At 29.8% G+C, this 25,258-nt stretch overlaps 1 protein-coding gene across 2 annotated transcripts; it reads right to left on the bottom strand.

The window, feature by feature from the left end:
• Positions 1–1,487: 1,487 nt before the first annotated feature.
• Positions 1,488–25,002, bottom strand: Eaf (ELL-associated factor). Of its 2 annotated transcripts, XM_065511411.1 has the most exons (8): positions 24,817–25,002; positions 18,813–19,966; positions 14,698–14,790; positions 9,386–9,524; positions 9,130–9,302; positions 8,968–9,058; positions 8,202–8,892; positions 1,488–2,509 (listed from the first exon to the last, which is right to left on the bottom strand). In XM_065511411.1, the coding sequence occupies exons 2-8, from the start codon at positions 18,934–18,936 to the stop codon at positions 2,144–2,146; spliced, it is 1,677 nt and encodes a 558-aa protein (XP_065367483.1). In that variant the 5' UTR covers positions 18,937–19,966; positions 24,817–25,002; the 3' UTR covers positions 1,488–2,143. The 2 variants fall into 2 exon arrangements, with proteins under 2 accessions (XP_065367483.1, XP_065367484.1); XM_065511412.1 differs by lacking the exon at positions 24,817–25,002 and having other exon boundaries at positions 18,813–19,969.
• Between the last annotated feature and the right edge of the window lie 256 nt (positions 25,003–25,258).

The raw sequence follows: 25,258 nt of genomic DNA, 5'->3' as shown, positions 1-25,258 counted from the left end.
TCGGCTTCAATTCGTATGATACCCATTTTCCCTGCTTTTTAATGAATACTGCTGCTCGCAAATATTTTGAAATTGCTGCTTGAGTAGCTCCCAATGATTTTACAAGCTCTTGTTGAGTTATACAACCATCTTCAAGGAGTTATATCTCCAATTCTTGATCTTCAAACTTTTTTTGGCTGGCCTGGGCAATATTTGTCTTCCACTTCTGAATCAGACAAACCACCTCTCGCACGTTGAAATCAATTGAACACATTCACCAAACAATCGGTGCACTTCAGCGGCACTTTTTTCCAAATTAAAAAAGGATTGTAAAATTTCACGCATATGACGCTTTGTTGGTATAAAAAAAATTGTTATTTACACTATAATTTTTAATAACTAAGTGAGAATAAATGACAGATATGTACCCATCAAAATGACATATAAGTTATTAAAAACAAAAACCGCGTTCATAAGATACGCCAACTATTGTAAATCCCGCATTTTTAATTGGGGTTGTCATAGAATCCAATCATGGTCGGAATCGGTTTTGAAAAAACGACAAAAAAGCTACATTTGACTTATGAAATCCAATGTAATTTTTTGTTTAATCGATAAAGAATTTAATTCAAGATCGAATAACTTTTAATTTCACAGGATCAATGTACTTTTTCAGTCGTTTTCAAAACCCTTTCTGACAATGATTGAATTCTATGACAACCCCGAATAACTACACCATTTAAAATTGTTTCAAATACAATTAGAAACTTCTGAAATACAATGGAAAAGGGTGTAGTTACTAGGAATTGTAATCACTAAATAATAAACATCGAAACGACAGACTAACTCGCATTATATCTGATGCAAAAACTGCAGGGTAGGGTCACTGCAAATGTCTGCTGCTTTCCTTTATAAATTACACAATTTCAATTAATATGGTTTTTTTTATATATATATATAGATATATTTTATTAGAATAATATGCAAAAAATGTTTGTTTGTTTTTTTTTGTTTTTTTTTTATTTTATTTTCTGGTCTCATAAATTGTTACTTCCATTCATGGTTTCTTTGTTTTGCTTTGTAGGTTTTTGTTTTGTTTCATTTTTAATTATAATTAACTCTTAAATTTACTAAATTCAATGAAAAAAAAATAATAAATTAAAAAAATATTGTATTTATAATAAAAATCAATCAATCAATTAATTAATTATTGGCAATAGTCAAAAAATTATTAAAATTATAATAATAATAAAAAAAATATATAACAGCGGAAAGATTCTAAACAGAAAATGAAAAGGAATCCAGCACATTTAAGAAAAATATGTTTGTTTGTATGTGTTTAATTAGAATTTCAACTATATTTTATTTATAATTATTTTAAACTAAATAATAATTAAAAATTATTTAAAAAAAAGAAAAGAAAAAAAACATTTTACTAAATATTACTGAATTTTCATCGGCATCATCAATCATTTTTTAAAAATTAAAAACAAATTTATTAATAATAATTATTTATGTATTATAAAAGAAAATTACACCATTTATTTAAAAACTTTTGCAAAAATTAAAATATTTAAAAAAAAAAGTTTCCAAGGGGTTTTTGGAGAGCATTATTTATTTATGTAGTACGTATGTATACAAAATATTTGAAGCAAGAATCTTTGAATCAAACTTTAAATATTTCAATTAAAATATAAAAATTACTATTATTAAAATTATTTAAAGAAAAAAAAAAAAAAAAACAGGAAGTAAACAAACAGAAGATTTTTATATAAATAGCAATTGTTTTCTTGTTTTGTTGTAATAAAATCGTTAAAAATCGTTTAAAAACAGAAAGTTTTAATATGTATAATTATTTATATATATATATTTAGATAATAATCATAAAAACTAATATTAAATGGTTTTTGTTTGTTTGTTGGTTTTTTTTAATTTGTGTTCTTAAGAATTTTGTTTGTTGTTTTCTTTTAATATATCAACTTTTGTGGGGTTTTTATTTTAAATTACTATTTTTTGTTTGTTAGTTTTGTTAATATTATATATTTTATTTAGGTTTCCTTTTTACAAAAATATACTATTATTTTTAATTATTTTATTATTTATAGAGTAAGTGGTGTTGTGGTTGTTTTATTTCAATAATTATTATTTCATTTATATATTTAAACTAATCGGAATCATCATCGGACGAATTTGATGATAATTGTAAATCATTTTGTAATAAATCATTAGGAAAACCACCATTGGTTGCAAAATTTCCACCAGCACCACCACTACCACCTCCTACTCCTCCTGTATGCTGCTGCACATGCTGTTGATTATTTTGCTGTTGTTGTTGCTGTTGATATTGCATCTGTGGCGAAGATGTCGTTATTGGTGCCATTCCCAAACTAGGCAGTTGATTCATTTGATTAATTGCAGCTCTTGACGGTCTATCATCTTCTGTGCTGTCATCGGAATCCGAACCACTTTCACTACCACTCGATTCTGATTCTGAACTAGAAGTCGATGAACTTAAGTCGGCAGCAATGTTCTGTAAGTAAAGTTTAAATGGTAAATAATTAGAAAATTATGTCCAAAAAAATAATTGATTTCATAACATAACAGTCTCAATAACACAATTTTCTATAGGAAACTGTATCAATAAGACACTTTTTTATAGAAAACTGTCTCTATAAGAAACTTTTCTATAGAAAAATGTCTCAATAAGACACTTTTCTATAGAAAACTTTCTCAATAAGACAATTTTCTATAGAAAACTGTCTCAATAAGACAATTTTCTATAGAAAACTGTCTCTATAAGAAACTTTGTTTATAGAAAACTTTCTCAATAAGACACTTTTCTATAGAAAACTTTCTCAATAAGACACTTTTCTATATAAAAATGTCTCAATAAGACACTTTTCTATATAAAAATGTCTCAATAAGACACTTTTCAATAGAAAACTGTCTCAATAAGACACTTTTCAATAGAAAACTGTCTCAATAAGACACTTTTCAATAGAAAACTGTCTCAATAAGACACTTTTCAATAGAAAACTGTCTCAATAAGACACTTTTCTATAGAAAACTGTCCCAATAAGACACTTTTCTATAGAAAACTGTCTCAATAACACACTTTTCTATAGAAAACTGTCTCAATAACACACTTTTCTATAGAAAACTGTCCCAATAAGACACTTTTCTATAGGAAACTGTCCCAAAAAGACACTTTTCTATAGGAAACTGTCCCAAAAAGGCAATTTTCTATAGAAAACTGTCCCAAAAAGACACGTTTCTATAGAAAACTGTCCCAAAAAGACACGTTTCTATAGAAAACTGTCCCAAAAAGACACGTTTCTATAGAAAACTGTCCCAAAAAGACACTTTTCTATAGAAAACTGTCCCAAAAAGACACTTTTCTATAGAAAACTGTCCCAAAAAGACACTTTTCTATAGAAAACTGTCCCTAAAAGACACTTTTCTATAGAAAACTGTCCCAAAAAGACACTTTTCTATAGAAAACTGTCCCAAAAAGACACTTTTCTATAGAAAACAGTTTTCTATAGAATATTGTCTTTTTGGGACAGTTTTCTATAGAATATTGTCTTTTTGGGACAGTTTTCTATAGAAAATTGTCTTTTTGGGACAGTTTTCTATAGAAAATTGTCTTTGTGGGACAGTTTTCTATAGAAAATTGTCTTATTTTGAGACAGTTTTCTATAGAAAATTGTCTTATTTTGAGACAGTTTTCTATAGAAAATTGTCTTATTTTGAGACAGTTTTCTATAGAAAATTGTCTTATTTTGAGACAGTTTTCTATAGAAAATTGTCTTATTTTGAGACAGTTTTCTATAGAAAATTGTCTTATTTTGAGACAGTTTTCTATAGAAAATTGTCTTATTTTGAGACAGTTTTCTATAGAAAATTGTCTTATTTTGAGACAGTTTTCTATAGAAAATTGTCTTATTTTGAGACAGTTTTCTATAGAAAATTGTCTTATTTTGAGACAGTTTTCTATAGAAAATTGTCTTATTTTGAGACAGTTTTCTATAGAAAATTGTCTTTTTGGGACAGTTTTCTAAAGAAAATTGTCTTTTTGGGACAGTTTTATATAGAAAATTGTCTTTATGGGACAGTTTTCTATAGAAAATTGACTTTATGGGACAGTTTTCTATAGAAAATTGACTTTATGGGACAGTTTTCTATAGAAAATTGACTTTATGGGACAGTTTTCTATAGAAAATTGACTTTATGGGACAGTTTTCTATAGAAAATTGACTTTTTGGGACAGTTTTCTATAGAAAATTGACTTTTTGGGACAGTTTTCTATAGAAAATTGACTTTTTGGGACAGTTTTCTATAGAAAATTGACTTTTTGGGACAGTTTTCTATAGAAAAGCGTCTTATTGAGACAGTTTTCTATAGAAAAGTGTCTTATTGAGACAGTTTTCTATAGAAAAGTGTCTTATTGAGACAGTTTTCTATAGAAAAGTGTCTTATTGTTGTCTTTATGGGACAGTTTTCTTTAGAAAATTGACTTTATGGGACTGTTTACTATAGAAAATTGTCTTTTTGGGACAGTTTTCTAAGAAAATTGTCTTTTTGGGACAGTTTTTTTTTATTGAGACAGTTTTCTATAGAAAAGTGTCTTTTTCGGACAGTTTTCTATAGAAAATTGTATTTTTGGGACAGTTTTCTATAGAAAATCGACTTTTTGGGACAGTTTTCTATAGAAAAGTGTCTTATTGAGACAGTTTTCTATAGAAAAGTGGCTTATTGGGACAGTTTTCTATAGAAAAGTGGCTTATTGGGACAGTTTTCTATAGAAAATTGTCTTTTTGGGACAGTTTACTGTAGAAAATTGTCTTTTTGGGACAGTTTACTATAGAAAAGTGTCTTTTTGGGACAGTTTTCTATAGAAAATTGTATTTTTGGGACCGTTTTTAGAAAATTGACTTTTTGGGACAGTTTTCTATAGAAAAGTGTCTTATTGAGACAGTTTTCTATAGAAAAGAGTCTTATTGAGACAGTTTTCTATAGAAAAGCGTCTTATTGAGACAGTTTTCTATAGAAAAGTGTCTTATTGAGACAGTTTTCTATAGAAAAGTGTCTTATTGAGACAGTTTTCTATAGAAAAGTGTCTTATTCAGACAGTTTTCTATAGAAAATTGTCTTATTGAGACAGTTTTCTATAGAAAAGTGTCTTATTTAGACAGTTTTCTATAGAAAAGTGTCTTATTTAGACAGTTTTCTATAGAAAAGTGTCTTATGGAGCAAGTTTTCTATAGAAAAGTGTCTTATTGAGACAGTTTTCTATAGAAAAGTGTCTTATTGCGACAGTTTTCTATAGAAAAGTGTCTTATTGAGACAGTTTTCTATAGAAAATTGTCTTTATGGGACAGTTTTCTATAGAAAATTGACTTTATGGGACAGTTTTCTATAGAAAATTGACTTTTTGGGACAGTTTTCTATAGAAAATTGACTTTTTGAGACAGTTTTCTATAGAAAATTGACTTTTTGGGACAGTTTTCTATAGAAAAGCGTCTTATTGAGACAGTTTTCTATAGAAAAGTGTCTTATTGAGACAGTTTTCTATAGAAAAGTGTCTTATTGAGACAGTTTTCTATAGAAAAGTGTCTTATTGAGACAGTTTTCTATAGAAAAGTGTCTTATTGAGACAGTTTTCTATAGAAAAGTGTCTTATTGAGACAGTTTTCTATAGAAAAGTGTCTTATTGAGACAGTTTTCTATAGAAAAGTGTCTTATTGAGACAGTTTTCTATAGAAAAGTGTCTTATTGAGACAGTTTTCTATAGAAAAGTGTCTTATTGAGACAGTTTTCTATAGAAAAGTGTCTTATTGAGACAGTTTTCTATAGAAAAGTGTCTTATTGAGACAGTTTTCTATAGAAAAGTGTCTTATTGAGACAGTTTTCTATAGAAAAGTTTTCTATAGAAAATTGTCTTTATGGGACAGTTTTCTTTAGAAAATTGACTTTATGGGACTGTTTACTATAGAAAATTGTCTTTTTGGGACAGTTTTTTTTTATTGAGACAGTTTTCTATAGAAAAGTGTCTTTTTCGGACAGTTTTCTATAGAAAATTGTATTTTTGGGACAGTTTTCTATAGAAAATCGACTTTTTGGGACAGTTTTCTATAGAAAAGTGTCTTATTGAGACAGTTTTCTATAGAAAAGTGGCTTATTGGGACAGTTTTCTATAGAAAATTTTCTTTTTGGGACAGTTTACTGTAGAAAATTGTCTTTTTGGGACAGTTTACTATAGAAAATTGTCTTTTTGGGACAGTTTACTATAGAAAATTTTCTTTTTGGGACAGTTTTCTAAGAAAATTGTCTGTTTGGGACAGTTTTCTATAGAAAATTGTATTTTTGGGACCGTTTTTAGAAAATTGACTTTTTGGGACAGTTTTCTATAGAAAAGTGTCTTATTGAGACAGTTTTCTATAGAAAAGAGTCTTATTGAGACAGTTTTCTATAGAAAAGCGTCTTATTGAGACAGTTTTCTATAGAAAAGTGTCTTATTGAGACAGTTTTCTATAGAAAAGTGTCTTATTCAGACAGTTTTCTATAGAAAAGTGTCTTATTGAGACAGTTTTCTATAGAAAAGTGTCTTATTTAGACAGTTTTCTATAGAAAAGTGTCTTATTTAGACAGTTTTCTATAGAAAAGTGTCTTATGGAGCAAGTTTTCTATAGAAAAGTGTCTTATTGAGACAGTTTTCTATAGAAAAGTGTCTTATTGCGACAGTTTTCTATAGAAAAGTGTCTTATTGAGACAGTTTTCTATAGAAAATTGTCTTTATGGGACAGTTTTCTATAGAAAATTGACTTTATGGGACAGTTTACTATAGAAAATTGTCTTTTTGGGACAGTTTTCTAAGAAAATTGTCTTTTTGGGACAGTTTTCTAAGAAAATTGTCTTTTTGGGACAGTTTTTTTTTATTGAGACAGTTTTCTATAGAAAAGTGTCTTTTTCGGACAGTTTTCTATAGAAAATTGTATTTTTGGGACAGTTTTCTATAGAAAATCTACTTTTTGGGACAGTTTTCTATAGAAAAGTGTCTTATTGAGACAGTTTTCTATAGAAAAGTGGCTTATTGGGACAGTTTTCTATAGAAAATTGTCTTTTTGGGACAGTTTACTGTAGAAAATTGTCTTTTTGGGACAGTTTACTATAGAAAATTGTCTTTTTGGGACAGTTTACTATAGAAAATTTTCTTTTTGGGACAGTTTTCTAAGAAAATTGTCTTTTTGGGACAGTTTTCTATAGAAAATTGTATTTTTGGGACAGTTTTTAGAAAATTGACTTTTTGGGACAGTTTTCTATAGAAAAGTGTCTTATTGAGACAGTTTTCTATAGAAAAGTGTCTTATTGAGACAGTTTTCTATAGAAAAGGTGTCTTTTTGGGACAGTTTTCTATAGAAAAAGTGTCTTTTTGGGACATTTTTCTATAGAAAAAGTGTCTTTTTGGGACAGTTTTCTATAAAAAAGTGTCTTTCTGGGAAAGTTTTCTATAGAAAAGTGTCTTTTTGGGACAGTTTTCTATAGAAAAAGTGTCTTTTTGGGACAGTTTTCTATAGAAAAGTGTCTTTTTGGGACAGTTTCCTAAAGAAAGGTGTCTTTTTGGTACAGTTTTCTATAGAAAAGTGTCTTATTGGGACAGTTTTCTATAGAAAAGTGTGTTATTGAGACAGTTTTCTATAGAAAAGTGTGTTATTGAGACAGTTTTCTACAGAAAAGTGTCTTATTGAGACAGTTTTCTATAGAAAATTGTCTTATTGAGACAGTTTTCTATAGAAAATTGTCTTATTGAGACAAATTGTTTTATAGTTGAGACAGATTTCTTTAAAAAGGTGTCTTATTGAAACAGTTTTCTATATAAAATTGTCTTATTGACAGTTAGTTTTCTACAGAAAATTGTCTTATTGACACCGTTTTCTATATAAAATTGTCTTATTGCGACAGTTTTCTATAGAAAAGTGTCTTATTGAGACAGATTTCTATACAAAAGTGTCTTATTGAGACAGTTTTCAGTAGAAAATTGTCTTACTGAGTCAGTTTTCTATAGCAAATTGTCTTATGGAGACAGTTTTCTAAATAAAATTGTCTTATGGAGACAGTTTTCTATAGAAAAAGAGTCTTATTGATAAAGTTTTCTACATAAAATTGTCTTATTGACACAGTGACAAGATACTTGTATCTATTGTAAAAGATTTAAAACCTACCTGTTCAAGAGCTGCTGCTTCACTGGCCAGTGTTGGCGATGAGGCAAGATCATTATGATGATGATTAAGATTATTGTTGCTGTTGTTGTTACTGTGGTTGTTGGTATTGTTGTTGTTGTTATTATGATGATTGCTATTACGTATATTATTATTGCTATGATGATTACTATTATGATTACTACTATATAACGATGAGGAAGTCGAGGAATTGCCATTAGTGTTGTAACGATTATATTGATTTTGTTGTTGTTGCTGCTGCTGTTGTTGTTGCTGCTGTTGCAATTGTTGTTGCCACTGTTGCACCTGTTGTTGTTGCGTTTGTAAGGATGAAGCTTGCTGTTGTTGTTGCTGCTGCTGTTGTTGTTGCAGCTGCTGTTGTTGTTGCTGCTGCTGATGCCGTTGATGATTGTTGTGTCGCTTTTGATTATTACTATTGTGATGTGATTGTTTTGATTGTTTCGTTGGAGGTGCTGTTGAATATTGTAATTGGGGTAAATCATATTCATGTCCTGAATTATTATGATGACTGGATGTTGAGGAGGAGGAAGAAGCTGAAATATTAGCAAGACCACCAACAACGCCGCCGCCTGCACCAGCACCTCCACCACCACCGCCAATACCAAATATTGAATCATCATCATCAATCATGGGTATACTAGGTAAAGTGGCCTGGCCATTATTAGCATTCCATCTACGCGATCGAGGGAATTAAAGAGAAAAATAATTAAATTTCAATTTAAATTTTTGAAACACAAGAAAAACTTACGCTGGAGCCGATTGAGGACTTTTATTGTTGTGATGAGTCAAACCCGCCGAAGGTGAACCTTGCATGGGAGAGTTGCGAGACTTTAATTCAACTAAAATAATAAAGGAAATACAAAATTAAAAAAAAATACTTTAAATATGCTTGAGTCTTTATTCAACTTACTTATTGTATTTCTTCTATTGCCAGTGGAAACTTTTGTTTTGGAAGATATTCTCATTGTACTGTTTTCTAATTTTCCTCCTGAGACAGCTACTGAAGGCGCTAATACAGCTGGGGGAGCTGCTGCCGGCGGCATTGCTACAGGTGTAGGTACACTAGGTTTGTTTGTCATTTCACTGCAACAGAAAAATCAAAGCAAACAAAATAAATATTGCATTAAAATGTCAAAAAAAGAAAACAAATATTAAAGGAAACTTACCGCGTCTTCTTTACTTGTATATTGTGATTTAATTTCTCTAATGTAATTTCACCAGTCCTTTTGTCGAATATGAGTATACATTCTTTTGTGTATTTCTTTTGATTTCCTTTATAAATGGTATGAGGCACACCGGAACTAACTGCAAATATTAAGAAAAGAAAATTTTATTGAAATAACATATTTATACAAAGATTTCCACATATTTTTTCCTAAAAACTTAACTTAAAATTGCATTTTTTTATATTGTTTTAAAACTACGTGTTAATTTACCTTTAATTGTGCATTTTCTATACTAATTTAATCATTATCTATGCAAAAAAACTAAAAAAATATATATCACCTGTCATAAATTGCCTCACATACAAAGTTTCATAGCAAATGATAAGATTTCTCAACTTTAAACAAACGATTGGGGGCCAATACCGTCAGCACAAGCCACTTATTAAACACAAATATATACTTATACATATATTATAATAAAACAAAGTTCTTATCAGCCTCGAACTTTGTGTTATGAAATTGAAATTGCATTTTCTTTTTTTTATTACTTGTATGTAGACAAAATGCCATCCAAATACAACAAATCAGACACGATTTATAAAAAAAAAAATAAATATTTTTTATAGTGTTTGATAAGAATGGTATTGTTTTATATAAAAACCAAAAAGCCTCTTAATTAAATCATATATTCTAAAGACTAAATTTCAAGTTTTTTATTAAAAATAATGAAATAATAATGTTGTCTTGTTTTAATTTTTTTTTGTGCAATTTTAACGCTTGGCTGACTTTTTGTTTCTTAAATTTATATAGTTTTTATACCGAATGTATTCTGAGCTTTTTAATTTAAATTCATTACATATGGTCTTGTTAGACACCAAGAATCAAAATAATAGGGCAAGAAGTTTTTATATAAAAATAAAGTCATGTTGAAACAATTTTCCTATAGAAAAAAGTCTTGTTGAGAGTTTTCTAATAGAAAATAGTCTTGTTAAAATAGTTTTCCTATAGAAAAATCGAGTTGAGACAGTTTTCTTATATAAAACAGCCGTGTTGAGACAATTTTCCTATAGAAAACAGTCTTGTTGAGACACATAAAAGTGTCTTGTTGAGACAGAAAGAAAATATTATAGAAAAGTTTGTTTTGACAGTTTTCCTACAGAAAAGTGTCTTGTTGAGACAGTTTTCCTTTATTTCTCTATAGTAAACTCTGTCCCAAATTAATTTTTCTATTTCTTTGTCCCAAATGTATATTTCTGTAGAAAAATTTTTCACAAATAGATTTCTCAATAGAAAACATTTTACCAAATGAATTACTCGAGGAAGTCAAATGTATATTTATATAAACAAATTTGTTCCAAATTAATTTATCCAATTTATTTATATAAACAAATTTGTTCCAAATTAATTTATCTCAATTGAACTTTTCCATAAAAAAAAATTTTCCAATGATAATTATCAATAGAAAAAATGTTTCCAAATTAATTTCTCTATAGAGTATTTTGTCCCAAATTAATTTTTCGATAGAATATTTTTTCCCAAATTAATATTTTATTTTGTCCCAATTACAGCTTTAGATAGAGAAACGTGTCCCAATTATAGAACAATTTGTCCCAATTGAATTTTTATTTAGAAAGATGTGTCCCAAATTGGTTTTCGTTTAGAAAAATTGTATCCCAAATGAATCTTTATTTAGAAAAAATTTGTCCCAATTACAGTTTTATATAGAGAAATGTGTCCCAATTATAGAACAGTTTATCCAATTGCATTTTTCTTTATAAAAATGTGTCCCAAATTAATATTTGTTTAGCAAAATTTGTCCCAAATGAATATTTCTATAGAAAAATTATTCACAATTACAGTTTTATATAGAGAAATGTGTACCAGCAGGATGATTTGCCAAATTAAACCAAGATTTTCAAACTTAATTTGAACAATTTGCGTGATTCTTTCATTTCATCATGATAAATTGCCAAACAAACTAACCTAGAACTGTCAAATCAGCTGTCATAGAAAACAGTGCTACAAATTTAAAGTTTTCCGCCTCTAAAAAAAGCAACATTTATAAACAAATGTTTTCCAAATTAATTTTTCTATTAAAAAATTTATTTGGATAAAATTTTTCTATAGAATAGTTTGTCCCAAATGAATTTTTCTATAGAAAATTGTGTCCCAAAAGAAATTTTCTACAGAAAAATTTGTCCCAATAAAATTTTCTATAGAAATTTAAGTCCCAAATTAATTTTTCTATACAATATTTTGTCCCAAATTAATTTTTTCTATAGAAAAATGTGTCCCAAACAAATTTTTCAATACAATGATTTCTCCAAATGAATTATTCAATAGAAAAAGGTTTCCCAATTAAATTTTTTGATAGATGAATATGTCCCAAATGAAATTTGTATAGAATTGTATGTCCCAAATTAATTTTTCTGTCCCAAATTAATTTTTCTACAGAAAAATTAGTACCAAATGATTTTTTTATAGAAGAATTTGTGCCAATTGAATTATTCTATAGCAGATTTTGTCCCAAATTTATTTTTCAATAGAAGAATTTGTCCCAAATTTATTTTTCAATAGAAAAATTTGTTCCAAATGAAATTTTATATAGAATATTTTGTTCCAAATGATTTTTTCAATAGAAAATTGGGTCCCAAAATAATTTTTCTATAGTAAAATGTGTCCCAAATTAATTTTTCTATAGAAAAATGTGTCAATAGACAAAATTATTAAATTTTTCAATAAAAGAATTTATCCTAAATGAAATTTTCTGTAGAATTTTATGTCCCAAATTATTTTTTGTATAGAAAATTATGTCCCAATAGATTTTTCTATAGAAGATTTTGTCCCAATTGAATTTTTCTATACAAAAATGTGTTCCAAATTAATTTTTCAATACAAAAATTTGTTCCAAATGAAATTTTCTATAAAAATGTATGCCCAAATTAATTTTTAGATAGAATATTATGACTCAAATGTATTTTTATACATAATTGTGTCCCAAACTAAATTTCTAACAGAATAATTTGTCCCAATTGAATTTTTCAATAGAAAAATTTGTCCCAATTAAATATTTCTATAGAAGAATTTGTCCCAATTGAATTTTTCAATAGAAAAATTTGTCCCAATTAAATATTTCTATAGAAGAGTTTGTCCCAATTGAATTTTTCAATAGAAAAATTTGTCCCAAATGAAACTTTCTGTAGAATTTCATGCCCCAAATGTGTTTTATTTTTTATTTATAGGAAATTGCTTCCCCAAAATAAATTTTTCTATAGAAGAATTTGTCTCAATTAAATTTTTCTTCAGAAAAATTTATCATAAATAAATAAATCATTATAAAAATGTGTCCCAATTTAGAAAAATTTTATCATAATTGAATTTTGTTCTCAATATAGAAAAAATTTAATTTTTTAATAGAAAAATTTGTCCCAATTACAGTTTTATATAGAAAATGTGTCTAAATTTCATTTATTACAATCAATTTTTCTTTAGAAAAATGTGTCCCAAATTTTTTCTATTGAATTTTTCTATATACAAATTTGTTCCAATTGAATCTATATAAGAATTTGTCTCATTTACAGTTTTCATTAGTAATGTGTTCTAAATTGATTTTTCTATAGAAAGATTTATCCCAAAGTTATGAAAAATATTGAGAGCTAAGCTTAACTAATCTTTAATTTTTAAACCAGAAGAATTAAACTAAAGCCTTTTCTATTTCCTATAAAAAAAATAAAGATTTTTCGATAAAACTACATTTCCGGCAATAATACTGCTGCACCTCGCCTCAAAAAGTCTTTGTTTTTTAATTAAAAACAGCAGTTAACATCTACAAACTGTTTACAATTAAATATTGAAAACACTATTTTCAAATACATAAAATTAATTTTAATTTAATTAATTTTATAATACAAAGAGAAAATAAATCAAAAATATAAAAAATTATATATAAAATAACAATAATAAATACATTTCATTTGCATAATCATTTGTACTGGAATTTAAATAAATAAAGTAAAAAAAATATATATACAAAAAAAAACACCACAAAACAACAAAAAAGTGAAAGGGAATTGTTGGTGTAAACACACACTCACAAAAAACACAAGATAAGAAAAAAATACCAACAAACATGAATGAATACAAATAGATACAAAAAAAAACACTATAAAACAACGAAAAAAAAAACAAATAAAACAAAAATTTAAGCAATTTTTTGGGTCAAATTGCAAACCAAAAAGAATTGCCAACGGATTATGACAAACCAAACAGCCAACCAGCCACCACAAACTCACTGCTCGTGCAAAACAAAAACACACTCAATATTATGAATTTTTTTTTTTATAAAAGTTTGATAAAGAAATAAAAAGAAATTCAATTAAAAACTAAAACAAGTTTAGCAGGGATTAAATAAAACTAAGTGAACTGAACTGAACTAACTGTCCTCAGGAAATTACTTTGTTTTAAATAGTAAATGGCAACAAATATAGCAAAATCAAATCAATGTAGTGAAAGAAACTTTGTCCTTTTTGCCAAACGCCACCTTCTATAAAATTAACAACCGTAGTAGAGGAGGCTTAAATAGAGGTTAGCAGGGGGTAAGGGGAGGTCACAACATGTGTCATTTATTAAAAAGGTTTATGAACGTTGTTCAACAACAAATATTTAACATTTTATTTTGTGTCTTGTAAACTCAACTTAACAAACAAACAACAAAAAAACAGATTACAAGTCAATAAACTATAAAATATACACAAGTACACGTTTTATATACTATATACTTGAGAAATATATATAACTAACACGAAAAGGTCTGTAAGTTTTCAAATTGAAAACTGAAAACTGACAGGAAAGAGCACTAGACGATTTTCCTAATACTTAGAAGTCTACTAAAAAAAATTAACTTGCAAATTATTGTGGAATTGCATGTTATTGAAAGGCATTTAAATGGTAAACAAAACATTTATATTTAAATTGTTTAATAACACACACACTTATTATACCACATAATCAAAATTAATAAAAAATCAAAACTAAAACACAAATTTTCTTTTAATAATTGCTGTTTTAGCAAAAAAATAATTCTTCAGGCTTTTTAACAAGTTCATTAACAACGTTTATAAACAAATTATTACAATATTAAAAGCTTAATCATCATTATTATTATTATTATATAAATGAAATGAAATATTAAGGCACAATATTTATTGCATATATAGACATAGAAAATGTTTTAATATCAAAATAAATATAGAAATAAAAACAAAAAATTTAGATATGTGTTTAAAAAAGAAACACGTTTTATGTGGTCTTACCTAAATTTGGCACAGTAACAGTAACTTGATTATTTGAGCCAACATCTACAGTAGCAACACGATTTTTATCCACACTTGCAGGTTTAAAATCATCTGGAAAGAATAAAAATATATATTAGAAACTAATTTACCTATATATTGCAATTTAATAAATATTTATTTTAATAAACGAAAGTTTTTCAATACATTTCCTGCTACACAAAAGTATTTAATTTTAAATAAAAGCATATAATATGCATGTCAAAATGATAAGGTCATTTTGGCATGCATATTTCAAAAAAAATTGGTTTTGATTGGTACTATTGTCAAAAATACTTGTTGCCCATACGTTGTTCAGCTAAGAATCCTTCGCTCTCATTTGTTACCTATCTTCTGTCTTATATACATATATATAAAAATTAAATGGTCCATGTATGTAATGGCATCACGTGAGAACGGCTGGAGCGATCTGGCTGATTTTTCTTTATTCAATTCCAAATTTTCAGGAGATGGTTTTCAAAGAAAAAAAAATTCAAAAATTCGGGGTAAAACTTTGAAATTTTTTTTTTTTTAGTCCGGTCAACTGTAATAAAAAAGCTACCTAAAGTATGCAGTACAAATTTATATATTTTATTTGCAAATAAATAAGAACATGCAGGTGTATGTGGGTTGGAGAAACTTGGCGGGCGGTCAACTAGTTAGTTCTATTTATAAACCGAAATATCAAATATGTGCATTTTAAAATGCGTCAAAATTATAAGTTCAGTATCGTATCCTGATTTGTTTAGATGTGGTTACTAGCGTTGAACTCTATTCTCAAGATCTTTGAATCTAATGGTAGGAATATAGTTGTCTATGCGAACAACGTTGTCATTCTGATCAAGGGAAAGTTTCTTTCGACAACCAGCGAAATCATGCAAGCGGCGCTAGGTGAGCTCTTAACCTGGGCCAAGGCAATTGACCTGGGTGTAAACCCAACGAAAACAGAGTTAGTACACTTTACCAGGATATATACTGTAGGGAGTTTTAATTTGCTGAAAACAGACGGCGCTGAGCTGACTTTATCAGAGGTATCCAAGTATTTAGTGACCTTCCTTGATAAGAAATTATCATGGAAGAATAATACTCAGAAAAGGCTTAAAAGAGGTCTCAATGTCAACTACACATGCAGGAATACTATTGGTAAGAATTGGTGTCTACCACCAGGCATCGTAAACTGTTGTAAGGCCCATTAATACTTATGTTGCACGGTTTGGTGGGAGTCAATGAGAAATAGTAGTTATAGGAAGACACTCAGTAAAGTTCTGGTGCTGCCTGAGGTGTGTTACCACCTGGAGCATTGGATATAATCCTTAACTTACTGCCAATTGAGAAATATGTGGCAAGTGCGGCGGCTAGGAAATTGCTTAAACTCTTTGAGTCTTCTCTGGTAAGAACAAAGTCGGTTGGTTTTTTTTGGCTAGTATCCCTACAGGGATTTCCGACCATAGAGTAACGACTTAAGACTTCGGTATTTCACCCCTAATTGTGTTTCCTAGTAGATACGAGTGGATTGGATCTGGACAACTGTTTGAAGGGGTTGCAGTTTTCACTCATGGTTCCAAGATGGAATCTGTAGTAGATAAGGTCATCGAAGTGTTATGCAGACTCCCAGACGAATGCAACATTTCAAAGCATTGAGTGCTTTGAGATGTCATATGCGTTATTGGAACTATACACAATCGGTTTATGTTGGGTACCAAGGTACCGTAACATACTGGGAAATAAGATAGCAGATGTATTGGCCAGACAGGCATCGGATCTGACCTGTATTAGTAATAGGAACTGGCAGGTTAAACCTCCTATATGCCCATACTATATGTTGATCTGTGAAAGATTTCGAACTCTACGAACCAATTTTGATGTAGGTCTTTAGTAGAACTGATAAACGGTGACTGCTCAATTGGAGCCTTCATTGGTAAATGTAAACTAGAAATAGTGGAGAAGATTACAGTGTCTCAGGCAACAATGGCTAGGGGAAAGATTCGATGATGAACTTGAGGATATAGCTAGATATGATCTAGGTAATCTATTAGGCTTTATGAGGGGAATACGCTGGCTATTTTAGGTAACAGGGAATACTAGTACATACATATACAGCCCAATTATGAATAAAAAATTCCGCGGGAGTTTGTTCCCCGGGAATTTTTTCTCATTGAAATTGAATAGGAATAATGAGAAAAGGGAAAAAACTCCCGCGGAATTTTTATTCATAATTGGGCTGATATACTTATTTCCTGTCCTTTTCGAACTGGGGATTTTACTTTATTTCTCTTTATATCACCTGACTTATTTCTTATCTTTAAAATACCATTTCATCTCTTCACACCTAGTTATACTTCTAAAGGGTATCACAATGGATCCTATGGGTCTCCAAGTGCACTTCTTATACATTATCAAATTTATCTATGTTCAACCGATTTATACTGATGGTTTTCAAAATAAATTTTCAGCAAAACCAGTCCCAACATATTCTCAATAGCATTAAGATCCGGTGAACGTGCCGCTGCTTTCACAACTGACAATCTATGTTGAACAAATTAGATTTTAGTTGATCTGGAAACATGAATTGTACGTTAGTCTTGCTGATAAGTACATTTTTTTTCTCGCGATTTTCTTCCGAAATGATATGAGAGCACTCCTGGAACTACAAACTATTAATTATAGTTGAGGAAAACCATATATTTATGGATGCACTTGAGCTAAACCCAAACCATTAGGGAACCGCACCGAAAAATTTCTGTGAATAACACAAAGGTAATTTCCAAAAAAGGCCGCAGTACCAACTGCTGTCTAAAAAAGTAAAGAAAGCTGCAAAAAGAGACAACAAATATTTCCTGGAACGGCTAACAATGGCAGCAGGAGAAGTACTGGCCTATACATGAGAAAACTTCACAAGACGATAGATTGTCCCAGCCAAGCAGTCGCTGATCGCAGTGGTACGCTACTAACAAACATTCGTCATCGTAGGTGAAGCTACTGAAGACAACGAAAGAAACAACAGCAGTACTGCAGTACTCTCAGTCTAAATGAGATAAAGGAGGCCATCGATTGGCTGCCTCCAACTTGGAAAAAATTAATAATTATAAAGTTACCGAAAAGTGTCGATTTGAAAGATTGCACCAACTGGAGAGTAATTACTCAGTTTAACACCATATACAAGATACTTGCAGTCAGAGAACAGGGAAGAATCCAAAACAAAATAGAGAACAATATGTGAAATTAAAGCTGCTTAGAACAGGTCAATAGTCTACGCATTATATTAGAGCAATCTATAGAATGGCGTACCCCTCTATATCTACTGTTCATAGACTTCAGAAGAACTGCCGTATGGAAAGCATTGAGTAGGAAATTCGAATCATCAGAACTATGTACAAGGATGCAGAACTCTCAGCTCTTCACAACGGCAACATCAGTCAACGTTTTCATAATAACGCTAAAGGAAAGGGTAAAGGTGCCCTTTATCACCTCAACTGATCAGGAAAGAACTTTCATGCGGAAAAATTTTCGGTTTGTACAGCTGTCGCTGAGAATCTATGGCCGAATATGATTCGGTTCGTTCCGGAACGGAAATCCAATTAGTTTTAAATTTAGTTATAAGATTTAAATACTTATTGTAAAATAATATAAAATATAATATTAAAAACAAAAAATATTGGGAATGGTTCGCATACTACATAAAGAAATATTAAAAATGGTAGGATTTCCCGTCCCGAAATTTTATGGGTCTATTAAGAATTACACCAGTTTCCAAAGTGGTATTACAGATGGCAACTGGCAGCAACCAGAAATATATGGTTGCCCTTAAACAACGCAAATGAAGTTCGGTTGCCATCCATTAATTGCGTTGTTCAGTCAATTTAACACTTTTCAAATTAAAAATTTTACGTGGAGAATCTTTCCTAAAGTGCATTCGCATCAAGAATGCTTTTTTTAGATTTTTTATACTACGTACATATATAAGTCAAAGAAAAAAATAACTTCTAAGTTAGCCTAAGAAGTTCGTATCAAATATGTGTATAAAACAAATTGCTTAAAACTATAAACATGAACTATTCATTATTTTACTATAAATAATTGTATGCATATGTACTTACATTTAATTGTATGAAATGCATTCGTTGTTTTTTTAGTATTAAATGTACATCCCAATTTTAGCTCACGCACCTCATCGCCAATGTTTATACGTTCGCCCAATGTTGTCTTTTGTTTCATCATCATCGCTGGTTGGGACGAAGATGAGAAGTTTGTAAAATTGTTAATGTTGGCACTATTGGTATGTGGAGGATTACTATTATGGTTGTGATTATTAATTTGATTATATTGCTGCTGCTGCTGTTGCTGCTGCTGATGGTATGGTTGTTGCTGCTGTTGTTGTTGATATGACGCTGAATGATGAAATGAGGATGATGAAGATTTTTGTGTTGAATTTGGTGAAAAGGTTGTTTTAGAAAAATTTGCAGCAATGTCGTCACTGGTGCTAGCACCTCCACTGCCGGCACCACCGACACCAACACCACCACCCCCGCCACTGTATGCAGTGTCGCTTTTAAAGGCGCCACCGCGTTGCTGATAACTATAACTGTGGCCTTGCGAAAGAAATTCTGTGCCACCACTGCCGCCGATGACTCCTTGAAAGGAGCCACCAACACTTTGCTGAAATGATGATGGATTCGATGTTGAAGCTGTGGCTAATGCTAACGTCGATTGTTGCTGCTGCTGTAATAGTAGCTGCTGTTGTTGTTGTTTCGTTGATTTTGTCGACTTTTTACTACGTTTGACCGAGGTGCCGGTAGCTTTGGCTTTTAGCTTTTGTAGCGCTGAAGCAGAATTTGAAGATTTCGGAATTTTTTGGCTGTTGTAGGGTTTGGTGTAAGCAATTTTTAAAAAATTGCCCACCAATAACCACCGTTTATGAGTAGAAAAATTATATATTTATATAATATTTATGTATATTTATATTAAGGGTTTTGGTTTTGTTTTATTTAGCTTTAGTTGGATGAGCTTTTTTTTTGTTTGTTTGTATGTATTCTTCTTCTTAAGGATGTTTTGAGTACTTAATTCCGTTAAAATATCATTGATTTCATTATATTATTTAGGGGGATAAGGAATTAAGGAACACATCGAAAAAATTATGTTAGAAAAATTTACATGTTGTGTTCGTTCACATTGTTGTAGTTTTGTTTATGGGTTCCAGAGATTTTGATTTTTTGTTTATTTAGTTCATTTTTATTTTTAAATTATATTGTTGCTGCAATGGGAAATTTTTTGGGAGTTAAGAAACTTGTTTAAATGATTTGTTGGTTTAAATTTTAAATTAAATGCTATAATGTGTAGGTAAGTTGTAGTTTTTATTTATTGTGGGAATTTTTTTGCACTTTGAAACATATTATTAAATTTTAAAGTTTTTCAAAAGGAGGATTTGGTTTCCCTATATGTATTTGGATTATTCTACAAAGAATTTTGATTTATTACAAACATTAACAAAATTATCCTTTAAGATAAAGATTGAAACCTAAACATGTTGAAATTTTTCTCATTGAAAACCTTCTACCATATTATGATACTAATAACATAATACCTGACCATCTATTTAATTTCAGAAGGAGACACAGTACTATTGAACAGGTGCATTGAATAACAACCCTTATCGGGAAAGCCTTCCAGATTAAACAGTATTACTCTGCATTATGTGAAGAGGTGATTTTGATACGGAAGACAAACATCGCCCAGGCCAATCAAAGGTCTGCCAAACAAATTCCAATGTTATTAAACAGAATAGAGAGAACTTGTCCGTTGATCGAAAACCTGGTCCAGGTAGAAGCAATGGTCCACATGATATTTCTAAAACCAATAAATATAAAAAGCATTTTCTCCCAACACATCCCGTTCGAAAGGAGTTATAGCCAATGCAAGTTTAAAACATACAAATCTCAAAAAGTTACTAACAGGAAATCTGCTAAAAAAAATAAGAGGCCAAAGACAGAACACGAAAATTTAAGACAAATTTTGTACAAAAAATATGCATAATGGATGAGGAAACCAATGACCCGCTGCTTGCGGGTCAATATTTTTATGTTGCTGATGCTCGAGGAAATATTGTAGAAAATTTAGGACCCAAAAGCAGAAAATTGTCTCTAAAAGTTCTTGGTATGGTATGCAATATGCAGTTGAGGCAAAGGAAAGAGCTCAAGGAATGTTTACAAAAGAGGTTGATTCCATTCATAAGACTTCTTAATGTGTCCACTTATTTTTGGCCTGGTTTGGCATCCTCTCGCTATGGTAAACAAGCTCTTGAGTGGTACAAGAACAATTATGTGGTATTTGTACCAAGAGAGGCAAATCCTCCAAACTGCCTGGAGCTAAGGCCAGTGGAGAGATATTGAGAGAATTAAAGAGCACAAACTAGGTGTTCAAAAGTGTGGTAGATTTAAAACGGAGTTTAACTACGTATTCGAACAAAGTAACAGAAAGCTCAATAAAAACCTTAATGGAAGGGTTTCCGGTAAAGGTTCATAAATTCATCACTTTTGATCAGAACTTTAAAAATTATATTTTTTGTAAGTTGTAATAATAATTTCAATCAAATAAAACAAAAATTAAAACTGTAGGTTAAGATTTTTTCTATCTCACTCCTTAATATTGTTTTACTAATGCATTCCCCACCACTCAGGTTTTTGACAACTGAGTTAGGTCTCTGACAGGGGAGTTTCCAATACCTTAAGTCTTTAAATCAAAAATTAAATCATAAAATTGGTATTTAGATGTAACATATTTACATCTATTTCGATATTTTAAATCCTACTTTATTTATTTTTATCTATAGAATAAATTTCCTTTGCACCATTATTAAATCCAACGTCCATGACACAAGTACCTATACTTTGTAAGGAAATTCTAAAGAAATATAGCTGCATACAATTTTAATTAAATGTACATAAACAAATGTGGGTCAAATATTTCTTTTGCTTACAAATCGTCTAGAATATTTAAATAATAGCTATTACAAAAGAAAAAAACACGAGATAAATTAAAATACATTCACCTCAACATAATGCACGATATTTTTAGCAAAATACAAATTAAAAGAATTTAATATGAAACAAATTTTGACAAGAAAATCAACGAAAGAACAAACATAACCAACCAATTTAAAGCACCCACCCACACAGACAACTCCCACGCATAACCTTAAAAAAAACAACGACAAGCAACAACAAAAACAACATCACCAATCGACTCAATTAAAATAGAATGCATTTTCATATATATATGTACTTAATGTTGTTGCTAGTTTGTATTGTTGTTTTTGTTGCTACTACTAATGCTGTGTCACATTTGGCAGTGTTGTTGTGGTGATAGCAACAATAATAACATAAAATACCTAGAACATGTTTAATCATATTTCACTAAAGCAACAAACATTTACACACTCAATAAATTCACTCTTTTACTATTTAAAACACCTGAGGATCTTAAAACAAAAAAGAAAAACTATTTCTACCTAAAAGAATTTGCAGCTTGCTATACAAAAAAGAAAAGAAATGTTTAACATATGTTTGCAAAAAAAAAGAAAGAAATAGGTAGGTATTTCAAGAAAAATATGTTTTTTTCTCTATGCAAGAAATTCCACACTTTTGCTTTTTTCTAGTTTCATTATAATTTTGCTAAAGTGGTATTTAGCTAGGTATATGTTAATTGTTAAATGTAGTTCGTTAAACATTTTTTTTATGTATTTTTAATTTGTTTTCTTTATTTCTTTAATAATATACAAATTTATTAGAAAACACACTTCACTATTTTTTATATAAATTTTTTTTTAAGATTCACTTGTATTTACCGCGCCGTTCACAAGATGATTTGATGTGGTAATTATTGTTGTTGTTACATATAGAAAATTTGACATTTCTGTGAGGTTTTTTCTTACAAAGTGTGAGAGAGCCAAAGTAATGATGACAAATCGAGGTGTACAAAAAAAGAGTATGTTACTGGAGATGCCACTGTGTTCGAGAAGAATATTACTTGTATGAAAATCGCTAAAATTTAAGATAAACCGGGAAATTGTCCTGCTGCGAGATTGAAGCGTATAATAAACTGCTGACTTATTTTGAAGTTTATAAGTAGCGTATGAATTAGAGATTTAATTTAGCCTAACATTTTAGCAGATCTCAAATTTCTTTACAACATTCGGAACATATTTACATTCCTAAGCAGCTAAAATATCAACATTTCATAAAATTGGTTTTTTGAGTTGACGGTTTTTACCATGTGTTGGAGTTTTATATCCGGGTTATGACGAAAGCGACTTCGCATAATAATATTTCTCTTAATATCCCGATTTTGGTAGGACGACTGTAAAACTTCATACTGTAAAACTTCTAATCTTGAAGAGAGCAGACAAAAAATCTAACTCATTAGTCTTTGCATCAGAAATCTATTAATTGTGGAAAAAGAAAGATTGTTTGTTTACAAAATTCAATTGAATCAGAAGTTAAACACTAAAGATCTCTACACTGCTTCCATGTCTCATAATCTTTTGGCCATCAAATTAAGGATACATTTCATCAAACAAATATTTATTAGGAGGGGACATACATTAAGCAAATTGGAGGTTAAGAGAACTTCAAAGAAATGTGTTGTGTCAGAGTTGAACAGATTTTCCGGATCTGTGGAAATGTCGTGAGAGAAAATCTTTTTTTGTTTGACAACTCTGTAATTGCGCGTTATGTTTTTATTAGTACAGGTTACAGCACCTCTGGTGGTGAGTAGCAGCATTATTCAAGCTATTTTATAGCCATTATTTATTTAAATTACTTCGGCGGGGTTTCAATACTATACCGGTACTCGGTAGGACTCTAATGATTTCAGATGTCCCGAATTTCATAACTGCTCAAATCGTTAATAGCGTCAATAATGGGGTTCCCCGATAGAATAGATGATAGTGTGCATGCCTATCAGACTGATGGTTCGATTCTTGCCAAATACTACGGGTCTTCTGCAGGCAAGCCAAAAAATACTTTGCTGTTGGTATTTGTTAAAAAATATAAATAAGCATTGATCATACCATGCTTTATAGTTGCTGCGTTCGATTTATCCTAGGCATTTGAATAATGCAAGCAAATATTTGTTGAGTTTAATCGCCAAAAATAAAGCTACCGCATGATAAAAGTGGTCGTGACACAACGAGGTGTACTAAGATCTCTCGATGATGTCCTATGCATATTCTAATATCTGGTCTACATCACATGTCTGCACGCCAGCTACCAAATATATATCTTTTCTCAATTAATATGTTACAATATGGTAATCTCTTTTCTGTGACATTCAGTCCTAGTTTGTTTCATTTAAATTTCGCAATTGTTTACTTCAAACAATTTTCTTTGATTGGGCAACACCATCTCTTTAAGAGAGACAAAGAGTATTAAAATTACGCTGTTGTTGTTTTTGTATGTTCAAAGAAGAAGAAAAAACAGTGTTGAATATGAAAAACAAAAAAAAAATATCAAGGGGGAGGCATAAAAGAAAAAAATACCAAAAGTAATGAACGTCAAAAAAAAAACCCAACAACAATAATACGTACGCAAGACAACACAGCTGGCTGGCTGGTAGGTTGTTTTTTCTTCTTTTTCTTCTAAATGTGTGTGCTCCACAGTGTGAAACACGAAAAAAAATTGTTGAACTTTTTTCTTTTTTCGTCAAATTATTGATGGAGCACAAGGGGTGATGCAACGCGTAAGGGGACAGGAGATTTTTTTTTAAAGTGGCTCGACAACGTTAACGCAAGCAATTCACAACGTAACAAATCAACACAGGCTCAAAAATGAATCGAAAAAAAAATATGTGGAAAAAATCCCCCAAAAAAAAACAGAACTTTCACAATTATATTTTTTAAGGAAACAGTTTAGTTTCAAAAAAAATCCGTATTCTTTTTCTTCAATCACATTTTTTTTTTGTATTTATATTTGTCGTTTTAGTTTTTCTTTTAGGTTCCACTACATTTTCACTTTTTTTCATTGATTTTCAACTAGTAAATTTTTTACACTTTTGTTCTCTTTATATTTCGCAGAAATCAATTCTTAATATTTATTATAGGAATTTTACCGTATGGGATAAACTTTTCGCTTTTGTTTGGCTTAAATTGAATTAATTTTGAAGGATTTTAATAAATTTAAAATAATTTTTTTTACGACTTTACACAATTCTACCGTGAGCACTTTCGAATTTTTTTTTATTTTTTATTTCTTTTCACGTCAGCTAGTTGAGTTTGACATTTCAACGGTATAGCCAATTTGAGTTGCCAGATTAGGAGATATTTGCAAAGATTACCATAAAAGGGAAAATGACAATTAATGTGAGGGAATTTTGCAATGTGTTTATAACTTTTGTGTTATTTTTTAACAGTCCTGTCTACACTTGATAAATATTTATCTTAACATTTAATGACAATTTTATCATAACCCCAGGTCTTGTGCATACATAAACAAAACGTCGGTAAATTACGGACATTTTATTTCTTTTTTATGTTTTTTCTTCTTCTTCGGCT

Source organism: Calliphora vicina, chromosome 5, assembly GCF_958450345.1.
Source record: "Calliphora vicina chromosome 5, idCalVici1.1, whole genome shotgun sequence".
NCBI lineage: Eukaryota > Metazoa > Arthropoda > Insecta > Diptera > Calliphoridae > Calliphora > Calliphora vicina.
Note: the sequence above shows the minus strand (reverse complement) of the source record. Positions and strands in the feature narration are given on the sequence as shown.

What these genes read in the sequence shown, in the direction of transcription:
- Eaf (XM_065511411.1), bottom strand. Translation starts at nt 18,936, where the DNA reads ATGATGATGAAACAAAAGACAACATTGGGCGAACGTATAAACATTGGC. An exon ending in TGTTACTGTGCCAAATTTAG is followed by an intron (nt 9,525 to 14,697) that starts GTAAGACCACAT and finishes TAATATTTGCAG; the next exon opens with TTAGTTCCGGTGTGCCTCAT. An exon ending in AAGCAGCAGCTCTTGAACAG is followed by an intron (nt 2,510 to 8,201) that starts GTAGGTTTTAAA and finishes CTTTACTTACAG; the next exon opens with AACATTGCTGCCGACTTAAG.